Source organism: Odontesthes bonariensis, chromosome 15 (assembly GCF_027942865.1).
Source record: "Odontesthes bonariensis isolate fOdoBon6 chromosome 15, fOdoBon6.hap1, whole genome shotgun sequence".
Classification (NCBI taxonomy): Eukaryota; Metazoa; Chordata; class Actinopteri; order Atheriniformes; family Atherinopsidae; genus Odontesthes; species Odontesthes bonariensis.
This window is the reverse complement of record NC_134520.1, coordinates 37659181-37683239: the sequence shown is the minus strand read 5'-3', so window position 1 is coordinate 37683239 and position 24059 is coordinate 37659181. Positions and strand designations below refer to the sequence as shown.

Below are 24059 nucleotides of genomic sequence, written 5' to 3'. Positions count from 1 at the left end.
GCAGGGTATGTTGCGTTATCTGCAGGGTATGTTACCTGCAGGGTATGTTACCTGCAGCGGGGTACGTTACCTGCAGGGTATGTTACGTTATCTGCAGGGTATGTTACGTTATCTGCAGGGTACGTTACCTGCAGGGTATGTTATCTGCAGGGTATGTTACGTTATCTGCAGGGTACTTTATCTGCAGGGTATGTTGCGTTATCTGCAGGGTATGTTACGTTATCTGCAGGGTACGTTACGTTATCTGCAGGGTACGTTACGTTATCTGCAGGGTACGTTATCTGCAGGGTATGTTACGTTATCTGCAGGGTACTTTATCTGCAGGGTATGTTGCGTTATCTGCAGGGTATGTTACGTTATCTGCAGGGTACGTTACGTTATCTGCAGGGTACGTTACGTTATCTGCAGGGTACGTTATCTGCAGGGTATGTTACGTTATCTGCAGGGTATGTTGCGTTATCTGCAGGGTATGTTACGTTATCTGCAGGGTACGTTACGTTATCTGCAGGGTACGTTACGCTATCTGCAGGGTACGTTACGTTATCTGCAGGGTACGTTACGCTATCTGCAGGGTATGTTACGTTATCTGCAGGGTACGTTACGTTATCTGCGGGGTACGTTACGTTATCTGCAGGGTATGTTACGTTATCTGCAGGGTACGTTACCTGCAGGGTATGTTACGTTATCTGCAGGGTACGTTACGTTATCGGCAGGGTATGTTACGTACGGAGGGGGGGGGTCCCTTACCTGCGGGGGGGTCCCCAGTGGCTGAAGGCCGGCGTCTCCTCCCCCTCGCCCTCTTCCCTCTCGGGCAGCTCGCTGTGAACAGACTCGGGTGTTAAACTTTCTGAACATGTTGAACCCGACCAGCAGCAGGTGAGGCAGGTGCCCTACCTGTAGACTCCTCTTATTGGCTGAAAGGCTCCCCCCTGGTTCCGCCTCTTCCTCCTCGCTGTGTGCACCACCCTGACAGACCTCCAGAGGAAGAAAACAAACATTTAAACATTAAAAAAAAATAATAATAATAATGAAAAAAATAAATAAATAAACGTAAATAAATAAAGAAAGAAAAAAGAAAAAAAGAAAAGAAAAACATTTCTCAGATCAGGAAGAAGGAAATGATCAATCTGGGAGAAGTTTCATCACGTTATTGATGGAGGGTTCCATAACGTTTTGTTCGTCTGAGGCTTGATTCACTGAGTTTTAACACCTGCTGAGTTTCATTACGTCCTGATGTGTAAAAACTTTGAGCTGAAAGGTTCCACAGATCAGTGAGAATCGTGCTCATAGTTTCAGTTCTGAAACATCTAAATCTTCTGCCTCATTTAAAAGGAACTAAATTCCTCTATTTAGAGTTTTATTGTGTCCTGATACATGAAACCTGAGAACAGAGGGTTAGGCTAACCCTTCGCTGGAGCTGCAGCTTCCATGATGATCGTACGTTAAGTTGACTCAGCATCAGTGTAAGAGCAGCAGGACGTTTCCTCTGAACGTTGATCCTGGAAAACCTCCCTGATGTGAACATGTGAGCTGTTCAACCAGAGGGGGGCGCCACCGCACTGTGAAACAGCTGGGACCGAGGAGCTCACAGCTGATTGATGATGTCATAAACTATGGATAAACATGCTTCAGTACGGTGTCACAGGAAATGAAGAAACGAGGCCATTAACATTTCTTTGTAAACTGTAAGACTGGATAACATGCACTGAGAGGATTTCAGGCACAAAACAACATTTGGAAAGTTTAGATCTCCCCTCCTACTCTCACAATGGTTCGGTCCAGCTGACCGGCTCTCATGCTGCATCCAATATACCTCAGAATCTGAAATGAACAGAGTTTCTGCTGTTCTCTGCAGGATTTACAGCCTCAAACAGACGGTGCGAGGGAGCGGCTGGGATTGTCTGCCGGGAAACGAGCGAAACCAGGGAGAAAATTTGGTTGTTTTCCCCGAGTCTGCTACAGTCAGGAGAACGAAACGGCCTGGACGTGGAACTTTGAATAAAATTCAGTTACCAACTCACTGATATCATCCTGTTAAATTTATAAATTCGCCCTTAATTTCCACTTCAGACATTTTAACAAAGAAAGTAAAAATGATTAAATTCAGTCATCTTCAGTCAAAGCAACAAGCAGGAAACATATCAGACTTTACTTCACTCAAAAGAATAAAATATGTTTGGAAATTAACCAGATGCTGAAGTTTAAACCAACTTTCTCCCAAAGACAAGTCTCAGCAGCTTTATGTTGTCAAGCTTTTAAAACCACCCGTGATGTTTTAAAGAAACAGAGATACAAAGATACTGACCAGAGGCCGAAGGAAGACGGGGTGAACACGACGACAAAAACATGACAAAAAACACGACAGACTACAAAACATACAACACAAAAGACGACAAAAACACAATTAAAATATTACAAAACACGACAAAAATATGACAAAAAAATCACGACAAATAGACGACAAAACACGACAAAAAAGACAAAAACATTACAAAAAGATGACAAAAACACGACAAACGACAACAAAAACATGATACAAAAAGACAAAAGACACGACAAAAGGACCACAAAAATGTGACAAAAAAACAACAAAAACACGTCAAACGACAACAAAAACACAATACAAAAAAAAAGAAAAAAAAATTACAAAAAACACGACAAAGACATGAGATAAAGACGAGAAAAGCATGCAGAGACTTGTGTTTTTAATTGTGTTTCAGCATCTTGTGCTGTTTAAAATGTGTCCCACAGAGTAAAGAATAAAGGAGAATAAAGGAGTGCTGGTGGGGGGGGGGGTGGAAGAGGCACTGACTCGGTGTCGGTGTCCGTCAGAGTGAGCTCAGAGTCGGCCTCGCTGTCTCTGGAGTCTGGAAGACCTGAAACAAACACACAGGGTTGGATCTGCGTCTCTGGGAGGATGAAGGACGGGTCTGAAGGTTCCTCACCCAGAATCAGCTTCCCTACAGACGCCACGCTTTCACCGTCCGACCTCTGCTCCTCCTCCTCCTCTGCTCCTCCAGGCCTGACAGAGGAGGAGAGCCTCCACTCCTCCCACGATGGGGGAGGCTTCCTGGGGAGGGACCCCACCCGCTCCTCCATCTCCACCTCCTCTTCTTCCTCATCCACAGCCATCTCCCTGCTGTCCTCCACGGCCAGGAGGTCAGAGGTCAGAGAGGAGGCGTAGCGAGGCAGACCTCCGTCCAGTATCAGCTCCTCCTCCCCTTCTTCTTCTTCGTCTTCTTCTTCTTCTTCTTCTTTTTCTTCTTCGTAATGAAGGCCTTCAGGGAGGATGGAGCCATCACTGAAGCCCTGGGACACAAACAGAAAGCTGGGAGTTCAGGTGATCAGAAGGTAACCCGAGGAGATGTCAGAACCTGCCATTAAAGGCAGTTTGGAAATAATATCAGTTTCTGTGCAGCTGAAATCACACAAAACTCCAATCCATCAACAGGAATAAAAGGAAGTAAAAGGAAGTAAAAGGTCTGAGGGCCCAGAACTCTGAGGCCCAAAACTCTGATGCCCAGGACTCTGAGGCCCAGGACTCTGATGCCCAGGACTCTGAGGCCCAGGACTCCGAGGCCCAAAACTCTGAGGCCCAGGACTCTGAGGCCCAGGACTGAGGCCCAGAACTCTGATGCCCAGGACTCTGAGGCCCAGGACTGAGGCCCAGGACTGAGGCCCAGAACTCTGATGCCCAGGACTCTGAGGCCCAGGACTGAGGCCCAGAACTCTGAGGCTCAGAACTCTGAGGCTCAGAACTCTGAGGCTCAGAACTCTGAGGCTCAGAGCTCTGAGGCCCAGAACTCTGAGGCCCAGAACTCTGAGGCCCAAAACTCTGAGGCCCAGAACTCTGAGGCCCAGGACTCTGAGGCCCAGAACTCTGAGGCCCAGAACTCTGATGCCCAGGACTCTGAGGCCCAGGACTCCGAGGCCCAAAACTCTGAGGCCCAAAACTCTGAGGCCCAAAACTCTGAGGCCCAGCACTCTGAGTCTCAGAGCTCTGAGGCGCAGAACTCTGAGGCCCAGAACTCTGATGCCCAGCACTCTGAGGCTCAGAGCTCTGAAGCCCAGAACTCTGAGGCCCAAAACTCTGATGCCCAGAACTCTGATGCCCAGAACTCTGATGCCCAGAACTGAGGCCCAAAACTCTGATGCCCAGAACTCTGATGCCCAGAACTCTGATGCCCAGAACTCTGAGGCCCAAAACTCTGATGCCCAGAACTCTGATGCCCAGAACTCTGATGCCCAGAACTCTGAGGCCCAGAACTTTGATTTAAAACCATTTCCATCTCTGAATAAACCAACTTTTACTGAGCTGAGTTCATGACTGAATGTGTTTATAACCATGAATATGAGATGATTATAAAAGTATCTGCACCTCTTTTCGGATTTTCTCTTCCCTGCATCGTTTCCTACCTGAATGATGCTTGTATGAGCTATTTTTCTTAATTTATTACTCAGTTTGCTGAAATAGTTAGAATTTTATGTTTGAATTTGATATTCTATTAATTTTATATCCCTGTTAAATAACCTAATAAAATATAAAGCCTGATAAAATGACTGTGGAGCTGTTACTCCCACCTTGTGGTCAACTTGGAGAAAGACACCATCTGTTGGTTAAAGGGTTTCCTGATTACCGTCTGTAATGAGCTTCATCCTTTGTTCATTAAACGTGTTCCCTCAAACCTCCGGATCCCTCAGCTTCATCATCCTCTGCAGTTCATCAGAAATTATGTAAATGCTTCGTTCTGAGGTTCTAAAACTGAATCCATGTGGTGAACCCGAGCAGAAATGCTGCCCGATGCTGGATCAGGGGAACATGTGACACCGCAAAGACCAAGAATAAAACCAGAAGAATCATCTCAGCTCTGAGTTTTGTATTTTCTATGTAATATCTCAGATATTCCCAGTTATGATATAATATTCCCAGATATGATATAATGTCCCAAATATTCCCAGATATGATATATCAAATATGATTTAATATCAGATATTGCCAGTTATGATATATAATGAAACGTTGATCTGGCGTCTCGCTCCATCGGTTGATGGCGCCGGAGGAGGCGCCGGCCTTCTGCCGGCCATTGGCCGCTCTCCTCAGGGGAGAAACTGAAGTGAGAAACTGCAGCTCAGTAAATCTAAAACTTTGAACATTAGCCTTCATCTCTGGACACATAAAGGTTTCCTCCAACTCCCCAAAGAGCCTCTTCAGCAGATACTGAGGGGATATCCTGTTCTTAACATTATGATGCAGACATTAGCCCGCACCGGGAAATATTAATGACAACACTTAGGCTAATTTCCACCCGCCAAGGACTCTGCTCCCCTTCTTTTAATTCGGGCCCGGGAAGCCGGCCCATCACGGCCGTGTAATGGAGGTGAGGAGCAGACGGCGGCGGCGGCAGAGCTCATCACGCTAACAGCATCCTCTGCAGACTGATGCGTGTTGGCTGTGACTGCCTGGCCTCATATTCAGAAGATTTAAAGACGCGGCCGTTTAATATCTCGGCCATTAGATGATGAGGACATGATGACGAGTCGCCGGCCGCAGAGCCTCGCTGTGAATCCCTCTCATGTGAGCTGGAGTTTACTGCTAAAGTCCATCAGATGTTCACCTGTCTAAAGTTCACCTGCAACCCCAACCCAACCGCCATCAGGTGGCGGCGTGAGGAAAGGGTTCGGGTCTGGTTCTGTGAGTTTATCCTCCGAGGAGGTTTTATCAGGAGATTTGATGCTCAGCAGGATGAACGAAAACAATCTGATTCTGGTTAAAAAGACGTTTCTCGGGGTGGTCGGTGGCGTAGTGGGTTAAGCAGCCGCTCCATGTACAGAGGCTACAGTCCTCGCTGCAGCTGGCCCCGGTTCGGCTCCCGCACCGAGCGGGCCTGTGCTGCGTGTCTTTCCCCTCTCTCTGCCCCCTGCTTCCTGTCTCTCTCCAACTGTCCTAACATCAAAGGCATAAAAAGCCCAAAAAAATACTTAAAAAAAAAAGAAAAAGACGTTTCTCATCAGCTGTTTCTGCTCTGAGCGACAAGCAATTAACGTCCCAGATATGATATAATATCCCAAATATGATATAATATCTCAAATATTCTCGATTATGACATAATATCCCAAATATGATATAATATCCCAAATATTCACAGATATAATACAATATACCAAATATGACATAATATCCCAGATATTCCCAGTTATATAATATCCGAAATATTCCGAGATATGATATATTCCCAGTTATGACATAATATCTCAAATATTCCCAGTTATGATACAATATTCCCAGATATGATATATCCCAAATATGACATATCCCAAATATTCCCAGATATGATACAATATGACATAATATCCCAAATATGACAATATCCCAAATATTCCCAGTTATGATAGAATATCCCAAATATTCCCAGATATGACATATCCCAAATATTCCGAGTTATGATATAATATCCCAAATATGACATATCCCAAATATTCCCAGTTATGATATCGTATCCAAAATATGACAATATCCCAAATATTCCCAGTTATGATATCATATCCCAAATATTCCCAGGTATGATAGATCACAAATATGACATAATATCCAAAATATTCCCAGATATAATACCCCACATATGACATCTCAAATATTCCCAGTTATGATATAATATCCCAAATATGACATATCCCAAATATTCCTAGATATTATGTAATATCCCAAATATTCCCATTTATGATATAATATCCCAAATATGACATATCCCAAAAATTCCCAGTTATGATATCGTATCCCAAATGTGACAATATCCCAAATATTCCCAGTTATGATATGATATCCCAAATATGACAATATCCCAAATATTCCCAGTTATGATATAATATCCCAAATATGACATATCCCAAATATTCCTAGATATTATGTAATATCCCAAATATTCCCATTTATGATATAATATCCCAAATATGACATATCCCAAAAATTCCCAGTTATGATATCGTATCCCAAATATGACAATATCCCAAATATTCCCAGTTATGATATCATATCCCAAATATTCCCAGGTATGATAGATCACAAATATGACATAATATCCAAAATATTCCCAGATATAATACCCCAAATATGACATCTCAAATATTCCCAGTTATGATATAATATCCCAAATATTCCCAGATATGATATATCTCAAATATTCCCAGTTATGATACAATATGACATAATATCCCAAATATGACAATATCCCAAATATTCCCAGTTATGATATAATATCCCAAATATGACATAATATCCCTAATATTCCCAGATATAACATAATATCTAAAATATTCCCAGTTATGATATAATATCGCAAATATTCCCGGTTATGACATAATATCCCAAATATTCCCAGATATGTAATATCTCAAATATTCCCAGATATAATGTAATTTCTCAAATATTCCCAGTTATGATATAATATCGCAAATATTCCCGGTTATGACATAATATCCCAAATATTCCCAGATATGTAATATCTCAAATATTCCCAGTTATGATATAATATCCCAAATATTCCCAGTTATGACATAATATCACAAATACTCCCAGATATTATGTAATATCTTAAATATTCATAGTTATGATACAATATCCCAAATATTCCCAGATATGATATATCCCAAATATTCCCATTTATGATATTGTATCCCAAATAATCCCAGTTATGATATATAGTATTCCAAATATGACATATCCCAAATATTCCCAGATATGATATAATACCCAAAAATATGACATAATATCCCAGATATTATGTAATCTCAAATATTCCCAGTTATATAATATCCCAAATATTCCCAGTTATGATATAATATCCCAAATATTCCCAGATATGACATATCCCAAATATTCCGAGTTATGATATATCCCAAATATTCCCAGTTATGATATAATATCCCAAATATTCCCAGATATGACATATCCCAAATATTCCGAGTTATGATATATCCCAAATATTCCCAGTTATGACATTGTATCCCAAATATGACAATATCCCAAATATTCCCAGTTATGATATGATATCCCAAATATGACAATATCCCAAATATTCCCAGTTATGATATCATATCCCAAATATTCCCAGGTATGATAGATCACAAATATGACATAATATCCAAAATATTCCCAGATATAATACCCCAAATATGACATCTCAAATATTCCCAGTTATGATACAATATGACATAATATCCCAAATATGACAATATCCCAAATATTCCCAGTTATGATATAATATCCCAAATATGACATAATATCCCTAATATGCCCAGATATAACATAATGTCTAAAATATTCCCAGTTATGATATAATATCGCAAATATTCCCGGTTATGACATAATATCCCAAATATTCCCAGATATGTAATATCTCAAATATTCACAGTTATGATAAAATACCCCAAATATGACATCTCAAATATTCACAGTTAATATATAATATCCCAAATATTCCCAGATATAATGTAATTTCTCAAATATTCCAAGTTATGATATAATATCGCAAATATTCCCGGTTATGACATAATATCCCAAATATTCCCAGATATGTAATATCTCAAATATTCCCAGTTATGATATAATATCCCAAATATTCCCAGTTATGACATAATATCACAAATATTCCCAGATATTATGTAATATCTTAAATATTCAGTTATGATACAATATCCCAAATATTCCCAGATATGATATATCCCAAATATTCCCATTTATGATATTGTATCCCAAATAATCCCAGTTATGATATATAGTATCCCAAATATGACATAATATCCCAAATATTCCCAGATATGATATAATACCCAAAAATATGACATTATATCCCAGATATTATGTAATCTCAAATATTCCCAGTTATATAATATCCCAAATATTCCCAGTTATGATATAATATCCCAAATATTCCCAGATATGACATATCCCAAATATTCCGAGTTATGATATATCCCAAATATTCCCAGTTATGATATCGTATCCCAAATATGACAATATCCCAAATATTCCCAGTTATGATATGATATCCCAAATATGACAATATCCCAAATATTCCCAGTTATTATATGATATCCCAAATATGACAATATCCCAAATATTCCCAGTTATAATATCATATCCCAGATATTCCCAGGTATGATAGATCACAAATATGACATAATATCCAAAATATTCCCAGATATAATACCCCAAATATGACATCTCAAATATTCCCAGTTATGATATAATATCCCAAATATGTAATATCCCAAATATTCCCAGATATGATATATCCCAAATATGACATATCTCAAACATTCCCAGTTACGATACAATATGACATAATATCCCAAATATGACAATATCCCAAATATTCCCAGTTATGATATAATATCCCAAATATGACATAATATCCCTAATATGCCCAGATATAACATAATATCCCAAATATTCCCAGATATGTAATATCTCAAATATTCCCAGTTATGATAAAATACCCCAAATATGACATCTAAAATATTCACAGTTAATATATAATATCCCAAATATTCCCAGATATAATGTAATTTCTCAAATATTCCCAGTTATGACATAATATCCCAAATATTCCCGGTTATGACATAATATCCCAAATATTCCCAGTTATGACATAATATCCCAAATATTCCCGGTTATGACATAATATCCCAAATATTCCCAGATATTATGTAATATCTTAAATATTCCCAGTTATGATACAATATCCCATATATTCCCAGATATTATGTAATATCTTAAATATTCCCAGTTATGATACAATATCCCATATATTCCCAGATATGATATAATATCCCAAATAATCCTATTTATGATATTGTATCCCAAATAATCCCAGTTATGATATATAGTATCCCAAATATGACATAATATCCCAAATATTCCCAGATATGATATAATACCCCAAATATGACACAATATCCTAGATATTATGTAATCTCAAATATTCCCAGTTATATAATATCCCAAATATTCCAAGTTATGATATAATATCCCAAATATTCCCAGATATGACATATCCCAAATATTCTGAGTTATGATATAATATCCCAAATATGACATATCCCAAATATTCCCAGTTATGATATTGTATCCCAAATATGACAATATCCCAAATATTCCCAGTTATGATATAATATCCCCAATTATTCCCAGATATTATGTAATATCCAAAATATTCCCAGTTATGATATAATATCCCAAATATGACATATCCCAAATATTCCCAGTTATGATATTGTATCCCAAATATGACAATATCCCAAATATTCCCAGATATGATATAATACCCCAAATATGACACAATATCCTAGATATTATGTAATCTCAAATATTCCCAGTTATATAATATCCCAAATATTCCAAGTTATGATATAATATCCCAAATATTCCCAGATATGACATATCCCAAATATTCTGAGTTATGATATAATATCCCAAATATGACATATCCCAAATATTCCCAGTTATGATATTGTATCCCAAATATGACAATATCCCAAATATTCCCAGTTATGATATAATATCCCCAATTATTCCCAGATATTATGTAATATCCAAAATATTCCCAGTTATGATATAATATCCCAAATATGACATATCCCAAATATTCCCAGTTATGATATTGTATCCCAAATATGACATATCCCAAATATTCCCAGTTATGATATTGTATCCCAAATATGACAATATCCCAAATATTCCCAGTTATGATATAATATCCCCAATTATTCCCAGATATTATGTAATATCCAAAATATTCCCAGTTATGATATAATATCCCAAATATTCCCAGTTATGATAACATCCCAATTATTCCCAGATATGATATAATATCCCAAATATGACAATATCCCAAATATTCCCAGATATGATACAATATCCCAAATATGACATATCCCAAATAGTCCCAGTTATGATATAATATCCCAAATATAACATATCCCAAATATTCCCAGTTATGATATAATATCCCAAATATGACATATCCCAAATATTCCCAGTTATGATAGAATGTCCCAAATATTCCCAGTTATGATATAATATCCAAGATATGATATAATATCCCAAATATGACATATCCCAAATATTCCCAGTTATGATATAATATCCCAAATATGACATATCCCAAATATTCCCAGTTAAGATATAATATTCCAAATATGACATATCCCAAATATTCCCAGTTATGATAGAATGTCCCAAATATTCCCAGTTATGATATAATATCCAAGATATGATATAATATCCCAAATATGACATATCCCAAATATTCCCAGCTATGATATTGTATCCCAAATATTCCCAGTTATGATAACATCCCAAATATTTCCAAATATGTAATATCTCAAATAATCCCAGTTATGATATAATATCGGCCTGTCCAGGGTGTACCCCGCCTCTCGCCCATTGACTGCTGGGATAGGCTCCAGCCCGCCCGCGACCCGATCGACGGATTCAGCGGTATAGATAATGGATGGATGGATGGATGATATAATATCCCAAATATGACATATCCCAAATATTCCCAGTTATGATATAACATCCCAAATATGACATATCCCAAATATTCCCAGTTATGATATAATATCCCAAATATGACATATCCCAAATATTCCCAGTTATGATAGAATGTCCCAAATATTCCCAGTTATGATATAATATCCCAAATATGACATATCCCAAATATGACATATCCCAAATATTCCCAGTTATGATATAATATGTCCAAATATGACATATCCCAAATATTCCCAGTTATGATATAATATCCCAAATATGACAATATCCCAAATATTCCCAGTTATGATAGAATGTCCCAAATATTCCCAGTTATGATATAATATCCAAGATATGATATAATATCCTAAATATGACATATCCCAAATATTCCCAGTTATGATATCATATCCAAGATATGATATAATATCCCAAATATTCCCAGTTATGATATAATATCCAAGATATGATATAATATCCCAAATATTCCCAGTTATGATATAATATCCAAGATATGATAGAATATCCCAAATATTCCCAGTTATGATATAATATCCAAGATATGATATAATATCCCAAATATTCCCAGTTATGATATAATAACCTAAATATGACAATATCCCAAATATTCCCAGATATGATAATATCCCAAATATTCCTAGATATGATATAATATCCCAAATATGACATCCCAATTATTCCCAGTTATGATATAATATCCCAAATATTCCCAGATATTATGTAATATCCCAAATATTCCCAGATATTATGTAATATCCCAAATATTCCCAGTTATGATATAATATCCCAAATATTCCCAGATATTATGTAATATCCCAAATATTCCCAGTTATATAATATCCCAAATATGACAATATCCCAAATATTCCCAGATATGATACAATATCCCAAATATGACATCTCAAATATTCCCAGTTATGATATAATATCCCAAATATGACAATATCCCAAATATTCCCAGATATGATACAATATCCCAAATATGACATATCCCAAATATTCCCAGTTATGATATTGTATCCCAAATATTCCCAGTTAGGATATAATATCCCAAATATTCCCAGTTATGATAAAATATCCCAAATATGACATCCCAATTATTCCCAGATATGATATAATATCCCAAATATTTCCAAATATGATATAATATCCCAAATATTTCCAAATATGTAATATCTCTAATATTCCCAGTTATGATATAATATCCCAAATATTCCCAGATATGATATAATATCCCAAATATTTCCAAATATGTAATATCTCTAATATTCCCAGTTATGATATAATATTCCCAGATATACCAAATATGATTTAATATCAGATATTGCCAGTTATGATATAATATTCCCAGAATATCTAAAATATTCCCAGTTATGATATAATATTCCCAGATTTACCAAATATGATTTAATATCAGATATTCCCAGTTATGATATAATATCTCTAATATTCCCAGTTATGATATAATATTCCCAGATATCCCAAATATGATTTAATATCAGATATTCCCAGTTATGATATAATATCTCTAATATTCCCAGTTATGATATAATATTCCCAGATATCCAGGACTGCGGTACAGTGTTGTCTTCACCTGCACAAACACATCCCAGCTAAGTGGAACTTCCACACGTGACCTCTAAAAGTTAACGAGGTGTGGCCGCGTAACGAGCTGCTTCTCTGGTCAGCGGGCCGGCGTGACGGAACGATTCTGCGGCAAAGTGACGGCGCCGACCCGGCGGTCTTTATGAGCAGCCATCAGAGACCCGTGGGCTGTGAAAGAGGCTCTTCAGCCAAATGGGCTGCGCATAAAAGAGGAAATAAAAAGGCAGCACAAAGGAGTCAGTGTGAGCAGAACCCAGAGGAGAACCCAGAGGTGAAAAGAACTCTGAACAGAACCCAGAGGTGAGCAGAACCCAGAGGAGAACCCAGAGGTGAGCAGAACTCTGAACAGAACCCAGAGGTGAGCAGAACCCAGAGGAGAACCCAGAGGTGAGCAGAACCCAGAGGAGAACCCAGAGGTGAACAGAGCTCTGAACAGAACCCAGAGGTGAACAGAGCTCTGAACAGAACCCAGAGGTGAACAGAGCTCTGAACAGAACCCAGAGGTGAACAGAACCCAGAGCAGAACCCAGAGGTGAACAGAACTCAGAGGTGAACAGAGCTCTGAACAGAACCCAGAGGTGAACAGAGCTCTGAACAGAACCCAGAGGTGAACAGAACCCAGAGCAGAACTCAGAGGTGAGCAGAACCCAGAGGTAAACAGAGCTCTGAACAGAACCCAGAGGTGAACAGAACCCAGAGGTGAACAGAACCCAGAGGTAAACAGAACTCTGAACAGAACCCAGAGGTGAACTCAGAGGTGAACAGATCTCTGAACAGAACCCAGAGGTGAGCAGAACCCAGAGGTGAGCAGAACCCAGAGGTAAACAGAGCTCTGAACAGAACCCAGAGGTGAACAGAACCCAGAGGTAAACAGAACTCTGAACAGAACCCAGAGGTGAACTCAGAGGTGAACAGATCTCTGAACAGAACCCAGAGGTGAGCAGAACCCAGAGGTGAACAGAACCCAGAGGTGAGCAGAACCCAGAGGTGAGCAGAACCCAGAGGTGAACAGAACTCTGAACAGAACCTAGAGGTGAACAGAACTCTGAGCAGAACCCAGAGGTGAACAGAACCCAGAGGTGAACAGAACTCTGAACAGAACCCAGAGGTGAACAGAACTCAGAGGTGAACAGAGCTCTGAACAGAACCCAGAGGTGAACAGAACCCAGAGGTGAACAGAGCTCTGAACAGAACCCAGAGGTGAACAGAACCCAGAGGTGAACAGAGCTCTGAACAGAACCCAGAGGTGAACAGAACCCAGAGGTGAACAGAGCTCTGAACAGAACCCAGAGGTGAACAGAACTCAGAGGTGAACAGAGCTCTGAACAGAACCCAGAGGTGAACAGAACTCAGAGGTGAACAGAACTCTGAACAGAACCCAGAGGTGAACAGAACTCAGAGGTGAAAAGAACTCTGAACAGAACCCAGAGGTGAACAGAACCCAGAGGTGAACAGAACTCTGAACAGAACCCAGAGGTGAACAGAACTCTGAACAGAACCCAGAGGTGAACAGAACTCTGAACAGAACCCAGAGGAGAACAGAACCCAGAGGTGAGCAGAACTCAGAACAGAACCCAGAGGTGAACAGAACTCAGAGGTGAACAGAACTCTGAACAGAACCCAGAGGTGAACAGAACTCTGAACAGAACCCAGAGGAGAACCCAGAGGTGAACAGAACCCAGAGGTGAACAGAACTCTGAACAGAACCCAGAGGTGAACAGAACCCAGAGGAGAACCCAGAGGTGAACAGAACTCTGAACAGAACCCAGAGGTGAACAGAACTCAGAGGTGAACAGAACCCAGAGGTGAACAGAACTCTGAACAGAACCCAGAGCTGAACAGAACCCAGAGGTAAACAGAACTCTGAGCAGAACCCAGAGGTGAACAGAACCCAGAGGTAAACAGAACTCTGAGCAGAACCCAGAGGTGAACAGAACTCAGAGGAGAACTCAGAGGTGAACAGAACCCAGAGGTGAACAGAACTCAGAGGTGAACAGAACCCAGAGGTGAACAGAACTCAGAGGTGAACAGAACCCAGAGGTGAACAGAACTCAGAGGTGAACAGAACTCAGAGGTGAACAGAACTCTGAACAGAACCCAGAGGTGAACTCAGAGGTGAACAGAACCCAGAGGTGAACAGAACCCAGAGGTGAACTCAGAGGTGAACAGAACCCAGAGGTGAACAGAACTCAGAGGTGAACAGAACTCAGAGGTGAACAGAACTCAGAGGTGAACAGAACTCTGAACAGAACCCAGAGGTGAGCAGAACCCAGAGGAGAACCCAGAGGTGAGCAGAACCCAGAGGAGAACCCAGAGGTGAACAGAACCCAAAGGAGAACCCAGAGGTGAACAGAACCCAGAGGAGAACCCAGAGGTGAGCAGAACCCAGAGGTGAACAGAACCCAGAGGAGAACAGAACCCAGAGGTGAGCAGAACCCAGAGGTGAGCAGAACCCAGAGGAGAACAGAACCCAGAGGTGAGCAGAACCCAGAGGTGAACAGAACCCAGAGGAGAACAGAACCCAGAGGTGAGCAGAACCCAGAGGAGAACAGAACCCAGAGGTGAGCAGAACCCAGAGGTGAACAGAACCCAGAGGAGAACAGAACCCAGAGGTGAGCAGAACCCAGAGGTGAGCAGAACCCAGAGGAGAACAGAACCCAGAGGTGAACAGAACCCAGAGGAGAACCCAGAGGTGAACAGAACTCAGAGGTGAACAGAACCCAGAGGTGAACAGAACCCAGAGGTGAGCAGAACCCAGAGGTGAACAGAACCCAGAGGAGAACAGAACCCAGAGGTGAGCAGAACCCAGAGGAGAACCCAGAGGTGAACAGAACCCAAAGGAGAACCCAGAGGTGAACAGAACCCAGAGGAGAACCCAGAGGTGAGCAGAACCCAGAGGTGAACAGAACCCAGAGGAGAACAGAACCCAGAGGTGAGCAGAACCCAGAGGTGAGCAGAACCCAGAGGAGAACAGAACCCAGAGGTGAGCAGAACCCAGAGGTGAACAGAACCCAGAGGAGAACAGAACCCAGAGGTGAGCAGAACCCAGAGGAGAACAGAACCCAGAGGTGAGCAGAACCCAGAGGTGAACAGAACCCAGAGGAGAACAGAACCCAGAGGTGAGCAGAACCCAGAGGTGAGCAGAACCCAGAGGAGAACAGAACCCAGAGGTGAACAGAACCCAGAGGAGAACCCAGAGGTGAACAGAACTCAGAGGTGAACAGAACCCAGAGGTGAACAGAACCCAGAGGTGAACAGAACCCAGAGGTGAGCAGAACCCAGAGGTGAACAGAACCCAGAGGAGAACAGAACCCAGAGGTGAACAGAACCCAGAGGTGAGCAGAACCCAGAGGTGAACAGAACCCAGAGGAGAACAGAACCCAGAGGAGAACAGAACCCAGAGGTGAACAGAACCCAGAGGTGAACCCAGAGGAGAACAGAACCCAGAGGTGAGTAACCTACGCGCTTTAAAAGTGACGATCAGAACAGCTACAGGTTAGTTTCTGCTCATTGGAACCAAAGCGAAGGCTTCAGACCTCAGGAGCACCCAAACAACATGAAGCATCTGGAATAAAAGCAGAAAGTTTAACCATCTCATGAGAAATTAAAGCTTCCAGAAGCTTCCAGAAAAGCTCAGCCTCAGCTCATAATGAGCTCTGTTTTAAACAACGGAGTGGGCGTGGCCATCCTCTCTGTTTTAAACAACGGAGTGGGCGTGGCCATCCTCTCTGTTTTAAACAACGGAGTGGGCGTGGCCATCCTCTGTTTTAAACAACGGAGTGGGCGTGGCCATCCTCTCTGTTTTAAACAACGGAGTGGGCGTGGCCATCCTCTGTGTTTTAAACAACGGAGTGGGCGTGGCCATCCTCTGTTTTAAACAACGGAGTGGGCGTGGCCATTCTCTGTTTTAAACAACGGAGTGGGCGTGGCCATTCTCTGTTTTAAACAACGGAGTGGGCGTGGCCATTCTCTGTTTTAAACAACAGAGTGGGCGTGGCCAAAGTGCAATCTGTTGGTTTCCTGAGCTAGGAAATTGTTTTTGATTTGGCTCTATATGAACGAATTGGATTATTTTATGAATAATTATGATTACAATTAATTGAATTCCAATTGGCTTGAATTGGACTTTATTATCTAAGTACCTTGAGATGATATTTGTTGTATTTGGCGCTATATAAATAAAAATGAATTAAATTGAATCCTCTCTGTTTTAAACAACGGAGTGGAAACTTCCATTTTTAATCTATAAAAGTCCCAAGATCCTTAAAACCAATCAAAAACTAACGGATCCTCAGTTTTCTCTCATCTTCCAGCAGCGATGTCCCCGGCTGTCAGACTCAGAGACTCAGAGACTCAGAGACTCAGAGCAACAAGCTGACAGCAGTTCTGCAGTAAAACAGTAAAACAGAAACAGAGCAGGTACTGCAGCACCGAGCCGGAGGACCGGTGTCCTCACATCCCCCCCGTATCCCCCCCCCCCCAGCCTCACTTAGAGATGCTGCAGGTTGAGCTGATGGAGCACTTTATACCATTCAGCCATCAGCTGAGTCAGCAGGGAGGGAGGAAGGTGAAAGGGAGGAGAAGATGAGAGAACAGGGGGAGGAGGAGGGATGGAGGGGGAGAGAGAGGGGGAGAGGAGGAGAGAGGAGGAGGGGGGGAGAGGAGAGAAAGGAGAGAGGAGAGGAAAGAGAGGGGGAGGAGGAGGGAGAGATGGAGGAGGGGGAGAGGAGAGAGAGGGGGAGGAGAAGGGAGAGATGGAGGAGGGGGAGAGGAGAGATGGAGGAGAAAGATGGAGGAGAGAGGAGGAGAAATGAGGAGGAGAAAGAGAAGGAGAGAGGAGGAGGTTTATCAGCACAGAGGCCGGCTCTCAGTCTGAATACTGCCGCTGAGCAGAGACCGGCTGCCGCTGAGCAGAGACCGGCTGCCGCTGAGCAGAGACCGGCTGCCGCTGAGCAGAGGCCGGCTGCCGCTGAGCAGAGACCGGCTGCCGCTGAGCAGAGACCGGCTGCCGCTGAGCAGGGGCCGGCTGAGCAGAGGCCGGCTGCCGCTGAGCAGAGACCGGCTGCCGCTGAGCAGAGACCGGCTGCCGCTGAGCAGAGACCGGCTGCCGCTGAGCAGAGGCCGGCTGAGCAGAGGCCGGCTGCCGCTGAGCAGGGGCCGGCTGCCGCTGAGCAGAGGCCGGCTGCCGCTGAGCAGAGACCGGCTGCCGCTGAGCAGAGACCGGCTGCCGCTGAGCAGAGGCCGGCTGAGCAGAGGCCGGCTGCCGCTGAGCAGAGGCCGGCTGCCGCTGAGCAGGGGCCGGCTGCCGCTGAGCAGAGGCCGGCTGCCGCTGAGCAGAGGCCGGCTGCCGCTGAGCAGGGGCCGGCTGCCGCTGAGCAGAGGCCGGCTGCCGCTGAGCAGGGGCCGGCTGAGCAGGGGCCGGCTGAGCAGAGGCCGGCTGCCGCTGAGCAGGGGCCGGCTGAGCAGAGGCCGGCTGCCGCTGAGCAGAGGCCGGCTGCCGCTGAGCAGAGGCCGGCTGCCGCTGAGCAGAGACCGGCTGCCGCTGAGCAGAGACCGGCTGCCGCTGAGCAGAGACCGGCTGAGCAGAGGCCGGCTGCCGCTGAGCAGAGGCCGGCTGCCGCTGAGCAGGGGCCGGCTGCCGCTGAGCAGAGGCCGGCTGCCGCTGAGCAGAGGCCGGCTGCCGCTGAGCAGGGGCCGGCTGAGCAGGGGCCGGCTGAGCAGAGGCCGGCTGCCGCTGAGCAGGGGCCGGCTGAGCAGAGGCCGGCTGCCGCTGAGCAGAGGCCGGCTGCCGCTGAGCAGAGACCGGCTGCCGCTGAGCAGAGACCGGCTGCCGCTGAGCAGAGACCGGCTGCCGCTGAGCAGAGACCGGCTGAGCAGAGGCCGGCTGCCGCTGAGCAGAGACCGGCTGCCGCTGAGCAGAGGCCGGCTGCCGCTGAGCAGAGGCCGGCTGCCGCTGAGCAGAGACCGGCTGCCGCTGAGCAGGGGCCGGCTGAGCAGAGGCCGGCTGCCGCTGAGCAGAGGCCGGCTGCCGCTGAGCAGAGGCCGGCTGCCGCTGAGCAGAGGCCGGCTGCCGCTGAGCAGAGACCGGCTGCCGCTGAGCAGAGGCCGGCTGCCGCTGAGCAGAGACCGGCTGCCGCTGAGCAGAGACCGGCTGAGCAGAGGCCGGCTGCCGCTGAGCAGAGACCGGCTGCCGCTGAGCAGAGGCCGGCTGCCGCTGAGCAGAGGCCGGCTGCCGCTGAGCAGAGACCGGCTGCCGCTGAGCAGGGGCCGGCTGAGCAGAGGCCGGCTGCCGCTGAGCAGAGGCCGGCTGCCGCTGAGCAGAGACCGGCTGCCGGCTGAGCAGAGACCGGCTGGCGGCTGAGCAGAGGCCGGCTGCCGCTGAGCAGAGGCCGACTGCCGCTGAGCAGGGGCCGGCTCCCGCTGAGCAGAGGCCGGCTGCCGCTGAGCAGGGGCCGGCTGCCGCTGAGCAGGGGCCGGCTGCCGCTGAGCAGGGGCCGGCTCCCGCTGAGCAGAGGCCGGCTGCCGCTGAGCAGAGGCCGGCTGCCGCTGAGCAGGGGCCAGCTGCCGCTGAGCAGAGACCGGCTGCCGCTGAGCAGAGGCCGGCTGCCGCTGAGCAGAGACCGGCTGCCGCTGAGCAGAGGCCGGCTGCCGCTGAGCAGGGGCCGGCTGCCGCTGAGCAGCGGCCGGCTGCCGCTGAGCAGAGACCGGCTGCCGCTGAGCAGGGGCCGGCTGCCGCTGAGCAGAGGCCGGCTGCCACAGGTGCACTCACAGGTTTCAGGGCAAAAACACCTTTTAATGAGCGGGCCCGGGGCAACAGAACTTCAACTTCCTGCAGAACCAGAGCCCGTCCTCCTGGTACAGACACTGGACCAGCTTTACAACTTGCTGGTTCCAGATCAACACCAACGTTTTGAGGCTCTCGATCCAAACCCCCCCACCAACCAGACCAACTACAACTGCAATGTTCAGAACCAGAACGCCTTCAACATGGATCTAAGCTCAGTTTATGAAGGTTTCAGGTTCTAATATCAGCAGTCGCAGTTTGGAAAACACAAAACTCTGAGACAAACCTCCTGAAACCGCTGATGGAACAGTGATGTGACTCTGTGCTGAGAACAAATGACAAACAGCTGAAATGAAGCTTCTGATGTTTCGGTTCTTAACGTTGGCTTTAAAAAACAAACCCAGAGGAATGAAGTTACATCAGGGAACTTCCTGGTTTCCTGGTCCAAATAAATCTGCGGTGTTACAGAAAAATGAAAATACATCCAAAGTGTTTCTATGACAGAGTGAAAGTGGGATGCTTTTAGATAAGAAAAGCGATCAAGAAAAGAGATCAACAGGCTGATTAAAACCAGTCTGACAGGAAGCTAAAGCACCGGTTCTGAGCTGAGGACTCAGAATCCTGTCAGACAGGAAGCTAAAGCACCGGTTCTGGGCTGAGGACTCAGAATCCTGTCAGACAGGAAGCTAAAGCACCGGTTCTGAGCTGAGGACTCAGAATCCTGTCAGACAGGAAGCTAAAGCACCGGTTCTGGGCTGAGGACTCAGAATCCTGTCAGACAGGAAGCTAAAGCACCGGTTCTGGGCTGAGGACTCAGAATCCTGTCAGACTGGAAGCTTTCTGTGAGCCAAGCAGATAAAACCACAGAGAACAGCAGCCACATGCTGTAAACTGTTGCATCATGTACTCCATCATTCATCAGTTTGTGTGTGTGACAGCAGAATAAAGCCCACCCTGATAAATCCGGTCTGAGCCCCGCTTCCATCGCTCTTCATCCCTGCCATGCTCTACATATTTATTTACAGGGCCTCATTTCTCTCTCCGGCCTTGGCAGCGCTGCTCAGCTGGTATCCAGAGCAATAAAGCAGAGCCAAGAGAAATGAGAGGAGAGTCCAGAGATTAAAAGAGAGGCAGACGAGAGGTTTCAATTTGGAAGATGAACAGAGATGGAGGGAGCAGTGAATAATGAGAAGGAGGAGAACATCTTAATGGTCCAATTAGTCTGCAGCGCTTTGATTAACATTTCTAAAGAGACAGAAACTCAGGAGCTACTCTGTTACCTGCAGCTGTAAAACTGGGTTTATGTTCAGGTCACATCACAAGACAGGGTAAGAGTAAGGGTTAGGATAGGGTTAGGTTAGGGTTAAGGTTAGGGTAAGGGTAGGGTTAGGGGTTAGGGTTAAGGTTAGGGTAAGGGTAAGGGTTAGGGTTAAGGTTAAGGTTAGGGTTAGGTTAGGGTAAGGGTAAGGGTTAGGATAGGGTTAGGTTAGGGTTAAGGTTAGGGTAGAGTTAGGGTAGGGTTAAGGTTAGGGTAAGGGTAAGGGTTAGGGTTAAGGTTAAGGTTAGGGTTAGGTTAGGGTAAGGGTAAGGGTTAGGGTTAAGGTTAAGGTTAGGGTTAAGGTTAGGGTAGAGTTAGGGTAGGGTTAGGGTTAGGGTTAAGGTTAGGGTAGAGTTAGGGTAGGGTTAGGGTTAAGGGTTAGAGTTAGGGTTAGGTAGAGTAGGGTCTGAAGTGCACTCTCACACCCTGCCTTTCGCTACAGTGCCCCTATAAAAAATAATTTCGGATAACATAGGTAAGATATTTATACTTTCGACATTCCCTTACTTTCCTATAATTGGTTTCAAATAAAAATTATTTAGGTTTTGTTTTTTGCTGCAACGTTTCGACGTATTTTTCGTCTTCCTCAGGCCCAGTGTGTTTCCCCTTTCATGTTGTTTGTGCTTCTGTTCGTTCTTCTTCTGTTGCTGCTTTTTGTTTTTTTATTTCCAGCTTAATTTAGGTTTAGGCACCCCCTTTACTTGGCACTAGGGGTTAGAGTCTACGAACACAGCCACTGATCATCAGAGAAACTCTTACCTTTGGTCCAGCTGAGATGTTGAGGAACTCCTGAATGCTCTCCTCTGTCCTTGTTCCCGGAGCCTCCACCTACAGACAGGAAGCAGAGTTGATTTCAACCAACCGCTGCTACAGGTGAGGCTCTAAAATACTCAGATCCCAAGCCTCCAACAGGAGCAGCAACCCAGACCATGTCTGGGCTGTGTTTGGATCCACTGCAGATGGTTTGGACCTCATCATAAGGTACAGAGCTCCAGGCAGAACTAAAACCTAAAACTGTAAAGTTCAGACATCCCACATCCAAATCCGAGACCATGGTCTTCGGCCGGAAAAGGGTGGAATGCCCTCTCCGGGTCGGGAATGAGATCCTTCCCCAAGTGGAGGAGTTCAAGTATCTCGGGGTCTTGTTCACGAGTGAGGGACGAATGGAGCAGGAGATTGACAGACGGATCGGTGCGGCGTCTGCAGTGATGCGGGCTCTGCACCGGCCCATCGTGGTGAAGAAGGAGCTGAGCCAGAAGGCGAAGCTCTCGATTTACCGGTCAATCTATGTTCCTATCCTCACCTATGGTCACGAGCTGTGGGTAGTGACCGAAGGAACGAGATCCTACCCTCACCTATGGTCACGAGCTGTGGGTAGTGACCGAAAGAACGAGATCCTACCCTCACTTATGGTCACGAGCTGTGGGTAGTGACCGAAAGAACGAGATCCTACCCTCACCTATGGTCACGAGCTGTGGGTAGTGACCGAAAGAACGAGATCCTACCCTCACCTATGGTCACGAGCTGTGGGTAGTGACCGAAGGAACGAGATCCTACCCTCACCTATGGTCACGAGCTGTGGGTAGGGACCGAAGGAACGAGATCCTACCCTCACCTATGGTCACGAGCTGTGGGTAGGGACCGAAGGAACGAGATCCTACCCTCACTTATGGTCACGAGCTGTGGGTAGTGACCGAAGGAACGAGATCCTACCCTCACCTGTGGTCACGAGCTGTGGGTAGGGACCGAAGGAACGAGATCCTACCCTCACCTATGGTCACGAGCTGTGGGTAGGGACCGAAGGAACGAGATCCTACCCTCACCTGTGGTCACGAGCTGTGGGTAGTGACCGAAGGAACGAGATCCTACCCTCACCTGTGGTCACGAGCTGTGGGTAGTGACCGAAGGAACGAGATCCTACCCTCACCTGTGGTCACGAGCTGTGGGTAGGGACCGCAGGAACGAGATCCTACCCTCACCTGTGGTCACGAGCTGTGGGTAGGGACCGAAGGAACGAGATCCTACCCTCACCTGTGGTCACGAGCTGTGGGTAGGGACCGCAGGAACGAGATCCTACCCTCACCTATGGTCACGAGCTGTGGGTAGGGACCGAAAGAACGAGATCCTACCCTCACCTGTGGTCAAGAGCTGTGGGTAGGGACCGAAGGAACGAGATCCTACCCTCACCTGTGGTCAAGAGCTGTGGGTAGTGACCGAAAGAATGAGATCGCGAATACAAGCGGCCGAAATGAGTTTCCTCCGCAGGGTGTCTGGGCTCTCCCTTAGAGATAGGGTGAGAAGCTCGGTCATCCGGGAGGGGCTCGGAGTAGAACCGCTGCTCCTCCGCATCCAGAGGAGTCAGATGAGGTGGCTCGGGCATCTGATTAGGATGCCTCCTGGGGCATCTGGTTAGGATGCCTCCTGGGGCATTTGGTTAGGATGCCTCCTGGGGCATCTGGTTAGGATGCCTCCTGGACGCCTCCCCGGTGAGGTGTTCCGGGCCCGTCCCACTGGGAGGAGGCCCCGGGGAAGACCCAGGACACGTTGGAGAGACTATGTTTCTCGGCTGGCCTTGGAACGCCTCGGGGTCCCCCCAGAAGAGCTGGAGGAGGTGGCCGGGGACAGGGACGTCTGGGTCTCTCTGCTTAGGCTGCTGCCCCCGCGACCCGACCCCCGGACCAGCGGAAGATAATGGATGGATGGAGGTTCGGACATCCAGGTTCAGCTCCGAGTTTCTGACGTTCAGAACAAAAAAAATGCACGGTCCTAAAATAGTGAGGTTTAGGCCCGGTAGACCC

General features: G+C 45.4%; 1 protein-coding gene across 4 annotated transcripts in view; it reads right to left on the bottom strand.

The window, feature by feature from the left end:
* The window catches only part of patj (PATJ crumbs cell polarity complex component), a 251504-nt gene that overhangs the window by 42734 nt on the left and 184711 nt on the right, over nt 1–24059 (bottom strand). For all 4 annotated transcript variants that reach the window (XM_075486127.1, XM_075486126.1, XM_075486129.1 and 1 more), the window contains 5 exons: nt 22021–22089; nt 2946–3309; nt 2813–2876; nt 895–975; nt 748–819 (listed from right to left, as the gene is read on the bottom strand). In XM_075486127.1, coding sequence (XP_075342242.1) covers nt 748–819; nt 895–975; nt 2813–2876; nt 2946–3309; nt 22021–22089 — 650 coding nt within the window. The remainder of the gene's footprint in view (nt 1–747; nt 820–894; nt 976–2812; nt 2877–2945; nt 3310–22020; nt 22090–24059) is intronic.